At 44.7% G+C, this 17,914-nt stretch overlaps 1 protein-coding gene across 5 annotated transcripts in view; it reads left to right on the top strand.

The window, feature by feature from the left end:
- The first annotated feature begins 288 nt into the window (after positions 1–288).
- The window catches only part of BDP1 (B double prime 1, subunit of RNA polymerase III transcription initiation factor IIIB), a 75,627-nt gene continuing 58,001 nt past the window's right edge, over positions 289–17,914 (top strand). For 3 of the 5 annotated variants that reach the window (XM_029058849.2, XM_029058855.2, XM_029058856.2), the window contains exons 1-7: positions 289–509; positions 4,710–5,271; positions 7,255–7,364; positions 9,214–9,273; positions 9,974–10,105; positions 14,188–14,321; positions 16,033–16,127. In XM_029058849.2, coding sequence (XP_028914682.1) covers positions 391–509; positions 4,710–5,271; positions 7,255–7,364; positions 9,214–9,273; positions 9,974–10,105; positions 14,188–14,321; positions 16,033–16,127 — 1,212 coding nt within the window. In that variant the 5' untranslated portion in view covers positions 289–390. The remainder of the gene's footprint in view (positions 510–4,709; positions 5,272–7,254; positions 7,365–9,213; positions 9,274–9,973; positions 10,106–14,187; positions 14,322–16,032; positions 16,128–17,914) is intronic. The other 2 variants (XM_029058857.2, XM_029058858.2) reach the window with 1 other exon arrangement.

Consider the following 17,914-nt stretch of genomic DNA (forward strand, 5'->3'; position numbering starts at 1 on the left):
CAGAACGGTGCTCTGCACGTAGTAAGCGCTTAACAACGACCAACGTTATTATTCTTACTAAGAGCCGGGAAAAAGTCACGACTTGGGCGGGGCAGCCGCTCCGCGCATGCGCGGGCCCCCGGCCTGGGGGGGGGCGGGGAGGGGGCGTCGCGCGGCTGTGACGTCAGAAGGAGGGCGGGTGAAGGGCGGGTCGCGGTTGGATGACGCGCAGGGGAGGGAGGCAGGTCGCGGTTGGATGACGCGGCGGCGGCGGGGGCCGGGGCCGGGCCCGGAGAGCGCGCCATGAGGAAGCGGCGGCGGCGGTGGCGGCGGTAGCCGAGCGGAGCGTCGGGGGCCGCCGGGCCTCCCCTCCCCTCCTTTCCCTTCCCTTCCCTTCCCCCCTCCGCCACCATGTTCCGCCGGGCGCGGCTCAGCGTGAAGCCCAATGTGAGAGCCGGGAGCGGCGGCGGCCCGGGCTCCCGAGGGCCCCAGGACCGGCCCCCAGCGGCCGAGGCAGCCGGCGGCACCCCGTAAGTGTCCGACCCGAGGGGGCCCTTCTCACTCCCCCTCCTCCTCCTCCTCCCCCGGGCAGGTCCTGACGCCTGGGGCAGGTCCCTTCCCGGGGCCTCAGCGACCCCTCCCCCCCCCCGCCCCCTCTGCAAAATCATCATCAGAATAATGTTGGTATTTGTGAAGCGCTCACTCTGCGCAGAGCACCGCTCTGAGCGCTGGGGGAGATCCAGGGTCATCAGGGGGTCCCACGTGGGGCTCACAGTCTCCCTCCCCATTTTGCAGATGAGGTCACTGAGGCCCAGAGAAGTTAATACTAATAATGATGTTGGTATTTGGTAAGCGCTTACTATGTGCCGAGCACTGTTCTAAGCGCTGGGGGAGACACAGGGTCATCAGGAGGTCCCACGTGAGGCTCACAGTCTCCATCCCCATTTGACAGAGGAGGGAACTGAGGCACAGAGAAGTTAAGTAATAATAATAATGTTGGTATTTGTTAAGTGCTTATTATGTGCAGAGCACTGTTCTAAGCGCTGGGGGAGACACAGGGTCATCAGGGGGTCCCACCTGAGGCTCATGGTCTTCATCCCCATTTGACAGAGGAGGTCACTGAGGCCCAGAGAAGTTAAGTAATAATAATAGTGATAATGTTGGTATGTGTTAAGCGCTTACTCTGTGCAGAGCACTGTTCTAAGCGCTGGGGGAGATGCAGGGTCATCAGGTGGTCCCACGTGGGGCTCACAGTCTCCATCCCCATTTGACAGAGGAGGGCACTGAGGCACAGAGAAGTTAAGTAATAAAAATGTTGGTATTTGTTAAGCGCTTACTATGTGCAGAGCACTGTTTTAAGCGCTGGGGAAGATACAGGGTCATCAGGTTGTCCCACATGAGGTTCACAGTCTTCATCCCCATTTGATAGATGAGGGAACTTTGGCCCAGAAAAGTTAAGTAATAATAATAGTAATAATGTTGGTATGTGTTAAGCGTTTATTACGTGCAGAGCACTGTTCTAAGCGCTGAGGTAGATACAGGGTAATCAGGTTGTCCCCCATGGTGCTCACAGTCCTAATCCCCCCATTTTACAGGTGAGGCAACTGAGGCACAGTGTAGTGACTTGCCCAAAGTCCCACAGCTGACAAGTGGCGGAGTCAGGATTAGGACCCAAGCCCTTTCCACCAAGCCCTGCTGCTTCTCAGGATAGTTGAAGTCATGGGAATGGATGAGCTTCCCCAGGGAGTGTGTGTCGAGAGGAAATAGAAGGGCACCCGGAACAGAAAAACCTTCAAGGGGCTCCTACAGTTAGGAGGTAGAAGGCCAGGAAAATGCCTGTGAAAGAGGCTGAGAAGGAGCCAGACATAGGAGGAGAACTGAAAGAACCAGGGAAGCCAAGGAAGCGAGCAGTGTGGCTCAGTGGAAAGAGCCCAGGCTCTTGGGTTCGAATCCCCACTCTACCACTTGTCAGCTGTGTGACTGTGGGCAAGTCACTTCACTTCTCTGGGCCTCAGTTACCTCATCTGTAAAAAGGGGGTTAACTGTGAGCCTCACGTAGGACAACCTGATGACCCTGTATGTACCCCAGCGTTTAGAACAGTGCTCAGCACATAGTAAGCGCTTAACAGATACCAACATGATTATTAGGCGGGGTTTCCAGGAGCAGGCGGTGGTCTCTGGGGTCAAAGACTGCGGAGGGAGGCATCAAGGAGGATTAGGAGGGGACAGAGTCCATTTGGTTTGGCAAAGAATAGCTTGATAGAGTGGAGGAAGCTGGATTGTAGATGCTTTTACCATCTGAACATTTTGTAGCTCTGGAAATTTTTGTTTTTCACTCATCGTATGACCGATACGTTTCTTGTTCAGTGTGGGGAGGGGGCTGGAAAGCCCATTCATGCCTGCATTAACCACGGTGGAAGTAGCGCGCTGGGGCAGGAGAATGAGGCGAATTGGCCTCTGAGTGGCCGTGGGAAAGGGACAGAGAAGGGTTGAGGTGTCGGGATGGATTGGCCGGAGGGGATGGGCATGGGGACATGGAGGGGAGCTGTCACCTCGGTCGCTCCCGGCTCCCCTTCCTCACCTTCTCAGAGGCAGGCGGTCGGGTCTCACCTTTCCAGCTCCAGCTGCTTAGGGCGGCGGGGTCTCAAAGGTCGGCCCCTGCTGTGATGGGGCATCATCCACCCTACTCTGGAGAAGAACCAGTCATTGTAATGAGGCGATGTTCTGGGCAGGAAAGCAAAAAAGGCTGGAAAAATACAAAATAGCAACTTTTGCATCTGGCAGAACCCACACGTAGTCTTTTATGCCACATAAAACTCAATTGTGGTCAGGGAATGTCAGTTTATTGTTGTGTCGTTTCCGCCCATGCGCTTAGTAGAGTGCTTTGCACACAGTAAGCGCTCAGTAAATACAGTTGAATGATGATGGTTAAAATTGTTTTTCTAGAACACCTTTGGATGCTAGAATCAGTCATATCTATTGAGTCCATACTGTGTGCAGAGTGCTGTACTAAGCGCTTGGGAAAATACAGCAGAGTTGGTAAACGTGTTCTCTGCCCACAAGGAGTTTCCAGTCTAGAGGGGAAGATAGACGTTAATATAAATAATTTATGGATATATACGGAAGTGCAAAGGGGCTGGTGAATACCAAACATCCAAAGAGTACAGACAATACAGAAGGAGAGGTTTCTGGGCTTTTTACACTGGATCACCCAGCCATCAGTTTTATAACATCCTTCTCATGTATATATAGTTGGACAATTCTCAACCGGATGGATTTTTTTAATGTAAAATGCCTTGAAGTGATATTGCTGTGTGTGGCGTTCTCTGCACACTAATGTTACACAAAATGTATGTAAATGATTTTACCTTAGTTTATTTCAGTTATAAAAACAAAATTTTGATCTATTCATCATTACCATTCATTTTCAAAAATACATTTTACGAGGATTTTACCGAGTTAAATAGCAGTGGTGTAAGTGATTTTAGAGAAGCAGCGTGAGGAAACCTCCTGGCCTAGTGGAAAGAGCACAGAACTGGGAGTCGGAAGGCCTGCGTACTAGACCCAGGTCCACTATTTGCCTGCAGTGAGACCTAGGGTAAGTCACTTAACTTCTGTCCTTCAGTTTCCTTATCTGTAGAATGGGTATTAAAAACCTTTCCTCTAGCCCGTATGGTTGTTGTGGGCAGGGAATGCTCCTCCCATTTCTGTTGCATTGTATTCTTCCAAGAGCTCTGCCCACAGCGCTCAGTGTGTTGTCGAATGATCTCCCTAGTGTTTAGCACAGTTCTTTGCATATAGTAAATACTTTAGAAAATCACTATTATTATTATTATTATTTTACAAGTAAAGGAATGAATACAAGTTGAGGGAAAATGTCCATTTTTTTTCTTTTTGGCTTTACAACCCAATTGCATACCATCATATCTTAGTACACTTGCAAAAAGAAGCCCTTTTAGCAATTGCAGATAAGGCTTTCTAGGGTCACGTATAGATTTTCGGCACAAACTTAATTTTTGTGACATTAATGGGAGCTCTTGGTGGAAGAATAATGAAATTCATTACTTTTTATCAACGTGTATCGTACTTTGGGTGGGGATACTTATCAGCAGTTGCTTCCTGCTTATGCTGCTTTGTGTGTCAACCGCGGAGTGTTGGTAAAACATAAAAAGTCAGGTTTAGATTTTAAAGTTCCTCAAGGCTTGCTGAGGGTGCGTTGCTGGGCGAGTGGACTCATCTTCAATGAGCTGAATACCTAGAAGCACCTCAGAAGGGAAACTAAAGAGTAGCTCTGCTGATAACTGAGGAAAGTATAAAAATGGAGCTCAGGAAGGAAATAGTAGATTGGAAAAGACCTGGTGGAGCTGACAAGTTGGGGAATCAGTTCATTCCTTTTCCAGTTAATCTCAGGCGGGGCACAGACATCTGATATCAATGAAATATCAAGTTCTTGCAGAATATGGTTGAAGGTGTAGGGATCTTCAGTGGCCGAGGAACTGAGGACAGCACATGGTGTTTCTTTCCTGGGAGAGAGGAAGAATCCACCCAGCTTTCCCAAATTCCCGTGGGAATTTTCTCCTACAAATGGAATTTGGGTTTGTTGATTTGATTTAGGGTAAATGTGTTTCCAAAGGACTGCATATTTTCCATGTTCTATTCAGGAGCTGTTCCTTTGATGAGGGATTTTTCACCAGATCCAATTTTTTTTTTTTGCCTTCACCTTTCAACAGAGAGGAACGAGCTGGTGGCACGGGTGATGCTGGAAAGGCTGATAAACCCGGGCCTGTGGTTTTACCGAGAAGAAAGCGAATAGCAACGACCCCTAATCTTGCTAAACCTAGGGTCGCTGTTCCTCCCGCTCCACGTCTTGGGACTTCAGGATCAAAGCCTTCTCCGAGACAACCGACTCATTCTCCGACGAGCCATAGTCCTTCGGAGCCGAAGGAATCCTCTCCGCCAGAGAATGCTGCTGTTGAAAACTCTCCAAAGTCTCCCATTTTACCTGAAAAGAAAACTCCTGTCCCTCAGGTGCCTCAGTTCTCCCCTTTCAAAAAATCGGCGAGCCAAGAGCCGAGCACCTGTACCGGTATCCCCAAGGGAGATGAGGTCCTCTCCAAGAATGTCCCCGATATTCTCAAAGACAGACCCGCCAAGGAGAATTGGACTCGAGAGGAAGCACCACAGTCAAACCTCCCCTCGGCCCAAGAAAAACCACCACCCTCAGACCGTTACAGGATATTTAAAGCCCAGAAACTGAGAGAAATGCTAAGAGAGGAACTGAAGAAAGAGAGGGTAAGAATGGAGTGGGGATGAGGAGAGAGGAAAATAGGATTCTGATGGATGAATATCACTTGGAATTGAAATTCTGTCTGAGGAGATGGAGCCGGTGTTGTGCTCCCTTCCAAGAAGGGATTATGCTGATGCTAATGATTGCCTTCCCTAAGCGCTCTTCCTCATGGTGTCTGTGCACTTCACTACTGCACATTGTGGGGTGTGAGATTAGGGTTCCCTAAACCCCATGGCGTCCTGACCACAAGCATCAGAGATCTGTTACCTAGAATGTCCCCTTCCACCCAGCCTCACCGGCAAGTGAGGCTTGTGAGAATCCGTGAATGAGGGTTCAGAAAGAACACTGATGCCTCTTTGATTTCCTTGGAGTGGCGAATGTGATAGGAGATGGTGTGAACTGTTTCATTCCCTTGTTTCTGACTCAAATGGAAATTTCCGTAGAATTCTGTCTCAGCTGAGGACCACTAATAGAGAACGTGTTAATCAAAATTCAAACCACTTGTTGATCACATTTATGTCAACAGTTTTCAAAGACACAATAAAGGGTTTTTTAAACAGGAAACATTGTGTGTTGGAGTATTGCCTTAGGTTTTATTGAAAGAAATAATTTTTTATATTATTGTTATTGTATTTAGGTGCTTACCGTGTGTCAAGCACGGTTCTGAGTACTAGGGAAGATGAAGGATGATCAGGTCAGACACAGTCCCTGTCCCACCCAGGACTCACCAGCTAAGTAGTTCAGAGTGTCGGTCTAGATGTGAGAACTACAGCATGAAGCTCTTCAGGACCGTAACCCCCTCATTGTCACAGAAGGGACTTTGTTTTGACCATTGAAGTGGTTTTTTTTGGAAGGAGGTGGTAGTGGAGGTTTGTATTTGTTGTGACTTAAATGTGACACGGTATTTAACTTGCCTTGGAAAATGCAAAATTTTAGTGCACCTGAAGTTCTGTGAAATGTAATTTCACAAGGACCAACATCCTTTGGCCTGTAGAACTTGGGGCTTGGTGGGTCAGGAAGGGGCTGGGAGCAGCGAAAGCAGCAGGGGAGGAGAAGAATGGACCAGTGAGGTAGCATTTCTGTGGAGCATTCTTTCAGTCGTATTTGAGTGCTCACTGTGTGCCAAGCACTGTCGTAAGTGCTTGGGGGAGAGTACTTTGGAACAATAAACAGACACATTCCCTGCCCGCAACGAGCTTACAGTCTAGAGAGGGAGACAGACATTAAATAAAATAAATGAATAAATTACAGAGACGCGCATACGGTCTGGGACAGGAGATGAATAAAGGGAGTGGGAGAAGAGGAAAGAAGGGCTTAGGCACCACGGCTTCACCCTTCCAGACCTGTACAGCTCTTGAGAGCCGGGACCCTCAATTTCTATTAATTGGTAGTACTTGCTGATTGGCAGAGCACTGTACTAAGTTCTTGGGAGAGTAAAATTGAGTAAGAGACATGGACGCTGCCCTCAGGTAACTAACCGTCTGCTGCAGTTGAGGACTATATTCAACGCCAGTTGTTGCTGAGCTTAAGAAGGGAGAATGGTTTTAACTTCAGGTTACAGGGTCCGGCCATATAAATTGGTTATTGTGGGTTTAGAGTAAAACACATCAATCAGTAGCGTCTCTTGAGTGCTTCCTTTGTGGAGAGCACTGTACTGAGACCTTGGGAGCGTTAGTACATCCGATCCCTGCTCTCAAGACCCCTCTTATCTCTTCGGTATTATCTCAGCAACTTGGTCCTAATCGTGCCTGGATGTAAAGGTCAGATGTTCTTCTAAAATGAGATTTTCCTGAGCACTGGCTCTAATTTTGTTAACTCTTCTGAATCCCGAAATGGTCTTTCCCTTGTTTATATCATGCATAGTATGATGGGATGGTATTAAAGTCAGTGTAGAGGAGGCAGAAGTGGATCATGTAAGTGGTTTGTTTAGTACACTTTAAGCTATTTGCATGAATAAATGAAAGAATATGTAATTTTTATGTGTGTAGAAGCAGTGGAAAAACAAATGTCCTGTAAATGAAAGCCGAACGCCAGCCGATCGTTCTAAAATGACTATGAGAGACTTCATCTATTACCTGCCAGACAGCAATCCCATGAAGTAAGTGCAATTCTGCATCTTGTGTGTTTTCACTGTTATGGCTCAGTGGCCTAATTATCTGTCCTGGAACATGGTGTTTTTTTAAAACTTTGGCCTGAGCCTGCAAACTGCAATTATCCATTAGATAATTTATGGTGTCAGTCTTTTAGGTAGAATCGAAGAAACTTGTGGGGGTATATCTGGTAAAGGGATCACTTTCACCAAGTACTACAGTTTGAGATTCGGGATTATAAACAGTACTACTCTTTCTCTCTCTGGTGTTATAACTTGCTCCGGGACCCCTTTCGGTGGGTTCCACAAAGTTCTCAGGCGGCTTTGTTTTCTATTATCTACCATTTCCGTGATTGAAATAATGGAGTGAAAATTGATCATTGTTGGGTCTAGAAATGAAGTTGAATCTTTCAGTTTTGAAAGTGTTGCTACTGACTGGGGAGGTTTTGCCCAAGTATCTCGTCAACATCCCATCATCGAATTTGTGTAAGGGGACTGGATCTTTTTCAGCACGTTCTAAGCTGTCATTTTTGAGGCCGCCTGAGGTCCCCGGGAGGGCGTGGGTATTCTATTAATTCGGTAGATTATGGGCGGCGTTCAGTGTTCTTGACTCAGCAGTCGCTCTATTTTAAGGGTTGCTTTGAAAGTGCAAGCATAAGCCCTGCAAATGATGATGAACTGCTTTCAGAAATCAGCAAATGTTATGGACTACCCATTAGCTCGATGATCAAAGTCATTAACAAGAGCGTCCGTACTCCCAGAGGTTTTCATCAGTGATACAGAATTGCACGGTGTCACTCAATCCTGCTACAGCTGTTCAGCAGAAAACCATATTTAGAGGACCACATTTAGGTTCTCTGGAGACTGTCAGAACGTGACTCCAGTGTGGTTCTGCGCTTCAGACAGTGCAGTCGTCTCTGCTATGATGAGCTTTCATTTTACGATTTAGATAGAACACTATTGAAATATTAGGAAGCATCCTTCTACACCAATCTGTTCAGGGTAAAGCATTATCTTCTAATTGGTGCTAGTAGATTGGGATTGGGAAGAAATGGTTGTGTGTACGAATATGGAGTTTCGGTCAAGGTGTGGTGCTGCTGTGCTTCCCAGCCTCTGACTCAGCTGTACTGAGCCACAGCAGCGCTTAGAACAGTGCTTGGCACATAGTAAGCGCTTAACACATACCATCATTATTATTATTATAGAGGCACTTTGTGTTCCTTTGCACTTTTGCCCCTTTAAAGTATTTAATGCAGTAAAGCAGCAATGAGTTGTAAGGGGCTCCAGGTGTGGGCTTAACAATTATTTAGGAATTTTGATCAAAAACGTTAGCCGTGGTGGTATCTTCAAACCACCCACCCACTAACCTATATCCCTCTAGACTGTAAGCTTGTCGTGGGCAGGGAATGTCTACCAGTTCTGTTATATTGTAATCTCCCAAGTAGAGTGCTCTGCACACAGAAATGCTCAAATAAGATTGGTTACTCTAATGTGATTTGCCCATAACAGGTTCTTCAAGAGCACAACTGCTGTGGTAGAGCATAAAAGTACTGTGCTAGACTATAATAAAGTTCTCCAGAGTGATGGCAGGGTTCACCCTTTTATATTGGTGCAAGAGCTGTATCTTTTTATAGTTTCCTAAGGATCAGCTAACTGAAGTACGAAATCCTCAAAAGCTAACTCAGATTCACAAGCGTTAAGATCTTGGAACACAGTCTGTGCCTGTTGGAACCGTGTTTACCTCTACACCGAAAATTGCACTCATCCACAAGCACATTGCAAATTGCAACTGTCACAAATGTTCGTTTAGCAAATACTTGGCTTTTTCGGATTAACCGTGTTAATTTCCTTCAATCAGATCTTCACTGGAACAAGAAAAGAAAACTGAAAAACCCCTGACATCACTTCAGGCTAAAGAGTAAGTAAGCTACTGCTAAGTACATTTTGAAATAATGTTTCCTTAGAGGCAGGAAATATTTTTTGCTACTGTTGTACTCTCCAAGGTGCTTAATACAGTGCTTTGTAAACAGGTGCTGAATAAATACCATTGATTATTTGCTTGGTGAGAACAGCTTTGAATGTAGTAAGGACTTTTTTTAATGGTAGCATGTTTTCTTCTATTAGCACTGCAGCTAAGTTAGATGTTAGCTTGGGAAAAAGTGTATTGTAAGAGGTGTTTTACAGTTTTATTTCTGGGACCTCTCAGCTTGTGCTGTGTTTTATGTTAGGTGTTTTTTAATTTCTTGACTTGGTGCAGCTTGTTCATTGCAAGTAAATAGATTGGCCACAATGGAACTTCTCATAAATGCTGAAGGGATTTATGTCTTTCCTTAGACACCTTTTAGAAACACTTAAAAAGGACAAATGAGAAGGCAAGTGCAGTTTATGGTAGGAAAAAAACCCACATTAGCTCTAGATTAGTAGCTAGAATTCGCGTGTGAGGAAATCTATACACCATGCTCTTAGAAATGCATGTCGTTTTAAATTAGGTAATATGGAAAGAGGGAATCAAATTGGATACAGGGGAGGTAGTTGGTGTTAGAGGTTTGTAATGACTTAAAAAACACTGCTTCCATGGCTAATTGAGTTAAACTGTTTTTTGTACCTGTTGTTGTCAGACAAGAAGAAAAATTGATTGCTGATGCTGAAGAGGAAGATGAAGAGGCGGAGGAAGAGAATGGGGATGGTCCACTCTTGGTTCCTCGAGTAAAAGTAGCAGAAGATGGTTCCATTATTCTGGATGAGGAAAGGTAAAAGAGAGATTGGTTTTCTCAGGTCAAAATAGGAAGTATGATCTCTTGGTCAGATGAAAGGATCTTTGAGTTGAAGTTTGGGGCTCTATTCCTGGCCTTCTTAAACAATTTACTTCCTGGGCCAGTTTTTTGGGTTTTTTTAGCTGGAAAATAAGTGTGATATGTGGCAAAAGCTAATTAATACTTTCACTTCACTGTATATAGTGATAACCCTAATAAGAAATCTCTAAATACGAATAGAGTTGAACATTTTTCACATACTTTATTTTAAGGAGAAACTTCATTTCTATTATTCACTTGGAGAAGCAGCATAGCCTAGTGGAAAGAGCACGGGCCTGAGAGTCACAGGACTTCGGTTCTCATCCCGACTGTCACCCGCCTGCTGTGTCAACTTGGGCAAGTCACTTATTTCTCTGTGCCATAGTTTCCTCATCTGTAAAATGGGGATTGAGCATCTCTTCTCCCTTCAATTAGACAGTGAGCCCCATGTGGGACAGGGATCTAATTATCTTGTGCCTATCTCAGCACTTAATGCAGTGCTTGGCACATAGTAAGCGCTTAACAAATAAGATGACAAATAACAAATGAGAAGAAGCATAGCGAAGTGGATACATCACGGGCCTGGGAGTCAACAGGTCATGGGTTCTAAACCCAACTCTGCCACCTGTATGCTATGTGACTTTGGGCAATTTGCTTCACTTCTCTGTACCTCAATTCCCTCATCTGTAAAATGAGGATTGAGACCGTGAGCCCCACGTGGGACAGGGACTGTGTCCAACCTGATTTGCTAGTATCCACCCCAGCGCTTAGAACAGTGCCTGGCACATAGTAAGCGCTTAACAAGTGCCATTATTATTTGTTAATAATTATAATTATTGTAATTATATGCCACAATTATTATGATTACTTTTATAAATGTCACAAACTAATGTAACTGGTATTTTGGGCTAAAAATTTGACATTTGTTTTATTATCTGTTGCACCATTGTGAAAAGCAGAAGAGAATGGAAAATAAATGAATATCATTAACAGAGCCACAAAAAATTGTAATGTATCTTCACTAATATTACCTTGTCATGCTGAGTTTTAGGAGTCCATGATTGTGTTATTTTGTGCCGAGGCACTAATGAGTCAAAAACCAATAACCAAGCTTTTTTGTAGATTATTTTATTCAGACAGATCCAGAAGAATCTTACCAGTAGCACTACTGAAATTATTTCTACCTCCATCATCCACCGTGAAATTGCAATCATGTGGAAGAAAAGCCTGAGCAATAATCTCTACATGTAATAGAGAGGGGAGGGAAGAGAGAATGAATTTTAAAGGAGGCAGGGAGTGGGTTGAGGAGAATATAGGATAGGGAGGGAGAACAGGAAGAATCTTAACTAAGCTTTTTTTTTTTTTTAATAATATTAACTGCTTTCTATGTGGCCAGGCCCTGTACTAAGCTTTGGGGTAAATATCAGCTCATCAGGTTGGACACAGTCCATGTCCCACCTGGGACACAGAGCCTTAATCCCCATTTTGCGGGATGAGGTAGCAGGCACAGAGAAGTTAAGTGAATTGTCCAAGATCACACAGTAGACAAGTGGCAGAGCAGGGATTGGAACCCAGGTCCTCTGACACCTGGGCCCACGCTCTACCCACTAGGATGCACTGCTTTTCTCGAGACAGTTCACAGGAAAGTGAATGTAGTGAGGGGTGGAGGCTCCGAGTGGCCGAAAAAGCTTGAAAACAGGTTCACATCTAGCAGGAGTAGATGATCTCTGAGGGAACACAGAAGAGTCTCGCTGTCTGGCTGGGTAGAGAGAAGGAAATAAAGCCCAAATCCTAAATCCCCTGCACATTTTTAAGCTTCTGCTACACTAACAAAATGTGTACGATATTCTGAAAGTGCTCCTATTCTTATGTTCATGTTATATTTTTGAGCTCTGAATTGGTCTTAATCTTAAGTAGTGAATGAGGTATTCAGACCGTAATGTTTTCCAAGGAAAAGCAACTCGGCATCGGGTTTAGAGCCAGCAACTGTGGTCTTAGGGGTCTAGGCAAGACAGGAGGGGACCACTACCATGCAGTGAATGTTCTGATCTGGGCTTTATTATCCATTATTGCATTTGGGTTCTGTCTCAAAGCTCCCTTGCACTGAGGCTCTGTGCTCTAAGGCTACTCCTCTGGCTAGAGCATCCCCCAGTCCCCTCCCTCCCATCTGGCAATTCAGGAGACGAACCCCACTCCTCTCCCTCCACCCTGCTGCCACCCCCAGGAGCAGAGGGTGGGGTGCAGAGTTCCTCAGACTCCACTTTTAGAAAGTTGTGGCCATAGCAGTGGTAGTAATAGGAATGGTGGTACTAATAGTGCCAAGATCCGCCCTTTCCTCTCCACCCAAACGGCTACCTTACTGCTACGGGCTCTCGTTATATCCCGGCTAGACTACTGTGTCAGCCTTCTCTCTGACCTCCCTTCCTCCTCTCTCGCCCCGCTCCGGTCTATTCTTCACTCCGCTGCCCGGCTCATCTTCCTGCAGAAACGATCTGGGCCTGTCACTCCCCTTCTTAAACACCTCCAGTGGTTACCTATCGACCTCCGCTCCAAACAAAAACTCCTCACTCTAGGCTTCGAGGCTCTCCATCACCTTGCCCCTTCCTACCTCTCCTCCCTTCTCTCTTTCTACCGCCCACCCCGCACGCTCCGCTCCTCTGCCGCCCACCTCCTCACCGTCCCTTGGTCTCGCCTATCCTGCCGTCGACCCCTGGGCCACGTCCTCCCGCGGTCCTGGAATGCCCTCCCTCCTCCCCTCCGCCAGGCTAATTCTCTTCCCCTCTTCAAAACCCTACTTAAAACTCACCTCCTCCAAGAGGCGTTCCCAGACTGAGCTCCCCCTTCTCCCTCTACTCCCTCTACCGCCCCCCCCTTCACCTCTCTGCAGCTTAACCCTCCTTTCCCCCCATCTCCCTCTGCTCCTCCACCTCTCCCTTCCCATCCCCACAGCACTGTACCCGTCCGCTCAACTGTATATATTTTCGTTACCCTATTTATTTTGTTAATGAATTGTACATCGCCTCGATTCTATTTAGTTGCCATTGTTTTTACGAGATGTTCTTCCCCTCGACTCTATTTATTGCCATTGTTCTTGTCTGTCCGTCTCCCCCGATTAGACTGTAAGCCCGTCAAACGGCAGGGACCGTCTCTATCTGTTGCCGACTTGTTCATTCCAAGCGCTTAGTACAGTGCTCTGCACATAGTAAGCGCTCAATAAATACTATTGAATGAATGAATGAATAGTGTTTAGTAAGCACTTGATGTGTTCAGAGCACTGTATGGAAATCTCTGGGAAAAAATACACAATGGGAACTAGACATACCTGTCTCTTTGTGGGGCTTACAGTCTTCCCACTGAAGACCCTACCTGGTGAAATAAAGAACTAGAGAACCAAGAAGCATTGAACTCTTTCAGTTTTAACTCTTGTCTACTTTGGAATTGTTAAATTTTATCTGTTATCTTGTAGGTCATGCCACTTTTCCGTCTTTGTCCGGCTTCTTTTAAATTGTGAGCCTCCTGTGGGCTAGGGGTGAGACCTTACCATTTATTCTTCCTAATACTAAATCCAGTGCTTTGCACAATCACACTCCCCCCATTCACAGCCCTACTGAAGGCTCGTTTCTTCCAGGAGGCCTTCCCAGATAAGCCCCTTTTCCTCTGCTCCCCCTCCCCATCGCCCTGACCCACTCCCTTTGCTCTACTCCCCCTCTCCACCACACAGCACTTGTGTATATATGTACATATTTATAATTCTATTTATATTAATGGTGTATATATCTATAATCCTATTTGTTTATTTTGATGCTGTTGATGCCTGTTTACTTGTTTTGATGATGTCTGTCACCCCCCTTCTAGACTGTGAGCCCGTTGTGGGCAGGGATTGTCTCTCTCTGTTGCCGAATTGTACTTTCCAAGCACTTGGTACAGTGCTCTGCACACAGTAAGTGCTCAGTAAATGCGACTGTATGAATGAATGCACATTGTAACTGCTGAATTAATTTATAATATTGATATCCTTTAAAAAAAATCTTTCTTTTCAGTTTGACGGTAGAAGTTTTGAGGACAAAGGGCCCCTGTGTTGTTGAAGAAAATGATCCCATCTTTGAACGTGGCTCTACAACTACCTATTCTAGTTTCAGGAGGAGTTACTACTCCAAACCATGGTCAAACAAAGGTAACCAGTGCATAGTTAAAATGATTTGAGTTGTTTATTTAACATAATGATTTTACTACTTACCAACAAAATATAAAGGTGGTTAGTGATTAAACTAGTAGGTGTCTGATTCATCAGTGGCATTTCTGTGTAAAATTTTGTGGATTTTTGATTTTTATTTGTAATTGCATCTGTATTCAAGTATTTTAATATTGAAAATCTTCAGTTAAAGCCATGTCCCCGGTTTTAACTTGTAGGGAGAGGGAAATATTTCATTTCTTACTTTGCCAGTGAGGATTTGTAGGGAAGGAATAGAAAGACTGGAATAAGACTTGGATTTTCCGGTGGACCAGATTTTTTCTTATGAAAACCTCATCAACTGGTTTAAGGCCTGGGGTTGGGAATGAGAGGTGTTGTGGTGATGGAGACAGACACAAGTGAGGATATACTTTTGGGAAGCAAACAGAAGAGTGCAAGTGTCCATCAATCCTTCAGCACCGCTAGGCAGACCCCAAGTTGCCCATTGATATTTTCATAAGAAGAAGAGTCTCCAGTTTCCTGTTTATGTTGCACTCCCCCTTCTTTTCTTTTTGTCCCCACACCCACCATCCTTATCCAGATTTGCCACCTGAGCAGGGATAATACCCAACTACCCACCCACGCAGACCCACAGACCCCGACTCTTCTTGGGTTCGACCCCTAAATCCCCACCCAAACAGATGCCGCCTCCTCCTGCGTCTATATTTTTCTATATTCTTCCTTCTCTCCCACTTCTCTCATCAAAGAAACTGTAGTTTGCTCCGTAGGTGGATTTTCAGCATTTCCATCAGCATCCAGCTCTGCCTCCAAACCTCTTGGCCCCTGGTTTCTTCTCATGTCCTTCTCTGGTTCACTTTTGCTCCTTATTGTTGGTGGGTGCTGGAGGGTCAATCATGCCTCCAGGGAAGTGGGAGAGAAAAGTCAGAAGGGTCAGGCAAACCTGCTTATTCCTGTGTAGTGGGTTACATGAAACTCTTTGAGGAAGCTGCTCTTGGCCCATAGACTCTAGCTTGACGGTCCTTCTTTAAAATATCTGATTTCAAAAACTCATTTTTCACTGATCTGTCCATGCAATAGTACGTTGTATTCCTATGTTCTTATAAAGTGTGAGGCATTAAATTTGGCAACAATTATGTGTTTACATAAAAATTAGTTCAATTTTCCTGCAAAGGTGGGGAAAGTTCAGCGCTGTTGGATAGCATGGGACGTAGTTTTGGAAATATATGCAAATGATCTTTGAATATATAAAACAGAAATTGTGTTGTGTTGGAGCAAAACAGAGACATTTCATAACTCTAAATTCAGTTTCTCTTCATTTTATTGGCTTGAATGCTGCTCTGTTTTATAGTAGGAATTTGGTCTGCTTTTTCTTTCACCTTTCTGACTCAGGCTGTCCTCACTAGTCAAGGGAAGTGCTGTATTGGAAGTAGCTTAAGGCCATCTTTGTAACTCATGCTCTTTCTTTTTTAAAAACAACCAGCTTCCTGAGGCTGCCCTCGCAAGAGTTTGATCATTTAGACTTTGAAAATTTGATGTCCAATTGAATGTATCAGATGCATAATAAATCAAATCAAATAAACAAATCAAATATTTCAGGGATTTCAAGGCTTATCAATCAATCAAATAATAGGTTTTTCTCAAGTTTTGAAAAAGCGGTTAATTTTCTCTTCTCTTGCAACTTCTTTTGGTATAGAAACGGACATGTTCTTTTTAGCCATCAGCATGGTAGGAACGGACTTTTCCATGATCGGCCAGCTGTTTCCTCACAGAGCAAGGATAGAAATTAAGGTAAAGTAATCTCAGCATGTACATCACAGGCCAAGGGGAGCATCTTCCTTCATTTTAATTTTGAGAAAAATGGTATTGATTATTATTAATAATAATAATAATAATAATAATAATAATAATGTTGGTATTTGTTACGCGCTTACTATGTGCAAAGCACTGTTCTAAGCACTGGGGGGATATAAGGTGATCAGGTTGTCCTTCATGGGGCTCACAGTCTTCATCCCCATTTTACAGATGAGGTAACTGAGGCCCAGAGAAGTTAAGTGACTTGCCCAAAGTCACACAGCTGACAAGTGGCGAGCCGGGATTAGAACCCATGACCTCTGACTCCCAAGCCCGGGCTCTTAACACTGAGCCACTCCGCTTCTCTTAGGCACCCGCTTATGCTCCCAGGACTGTTCTAGACCCTAGGGTAGATAACCAGATAATCAGATCAGACATGGTCTCTGTCCCTTTTGAGATTCGTAGTCTAAGAGGAAGAGGGAACAGGTATTTGAGCGAACTGAGGTACTGAGAAGTGAAGTTATTCTTGTCCATTCTCATCTCTGCTCTCTGCCCCTGTTGTAACTTCATTATAGAACATGCAGAGTTGGAATTAAATGGGATTCAATGTACATGAATTTAGTAGAAGGACTGCATATAATAGTTTTAGCTTAAGAGAAGTGAACCCTGAGTGGCCGTGTTGAGTTGAAATGATATTGTTTTCATTAAGTAGCGTAGGTAGGCAAAGGAAGTGGTTGCTGCCACTGAAGGTGAGTACATTTCTATCTCTTCGCAAATAATCTTTCAATCAGTGGTATGTATTAAGCACTTACTGTATGCAGTGCACCGCACTAATTGTTTGGAAGAGTGCAGCAGAGTTGGCAGACGTGTTCCCTGCTGCCACTGAAGGTGAGTACATTTCTATCTCTTCGCAAATAATCTTTCAATCAGTGGTATGTATTAAGCACTTACTGTATGCAGTCCACCGCACTAATTGTCTGGAAGAGTGCAGCAGAGTTGGCAGACATGTTCCCTGCTCATAAGGAGCTTGCAGTCTAGAGGGGGAGACAGACATTAAAATAATTAGCGGGTATCTACGTAACTGCTTTGGGGCTGAGGGAGGGGTGACTATCGGTTGCATGAAAGGTGCAAATCCAAGGGCATTGGCGACCCAGAAGGGAGAGGGAGTAGGAGAAAAGTGGGCTTAATTGGGGAAGGCCTCTAGGAGGAGGTGTGTCCTTAACAAGGCTTTGAAGGTTTGGAGAATGATGATCTTCAGATATGGTCGGGGAGAGAGTTACAGGCCAGGTGGAGCACTTGGGCATGGGGTCAGTGGCAAGATGGATGTTCGAGGTACAACACTGGCTTTGTCCACCTCTCAGCTGTGGGGTGAGTGGAGTCTGGAAGGGATGGTTTAACAGGTGGGTAGACTGCCCTATTCTTGCCCACAATAAGTAATCCATGCTTTTTGAATATACCTTGTTGTATGTTTTTCTTTTTAGCTTCTCTTTGTTTCTAGGAACAAATGAAGTATGTGTGAGGGTATTTTTTTTTGATCTAAAGAAAACTGAGTAGCTTTTTGCCATTTTTAGAGAGGCTATAAAGAATAAAATATGTTTGAGAAACTTATTAATAGTGAAGAATATGTTTGTATTGAAAATGTATAGTATTTATAAAACATCAGTAAATTTTTATTTTCATTTAATTAATTAATGTTGGTATTTGTTAAATGCCTTCTGTGTGTCGAGCACTGTTATAAACGCTGGGGTAGATACAGGATAATCAGGTTGTCCCATGAGGGGCTC

This window comes from Ornithorhynchus anatinus, chromosome 1 (assembly GCF_004115215.2).
Source record: "Ornithorhynchus anatinus isolate Pmale09 chromosome 1, mOrnAna1.pri.v4, whole genome shotgun sequence".
Classification (NCBI taxonomy): Eukaryota; Metazoa; Chordata; class Mammalia; order Monotremata; family Ornithorhynchidae; genus Ornithorhynchus; species Ornithorhynchus anatinus.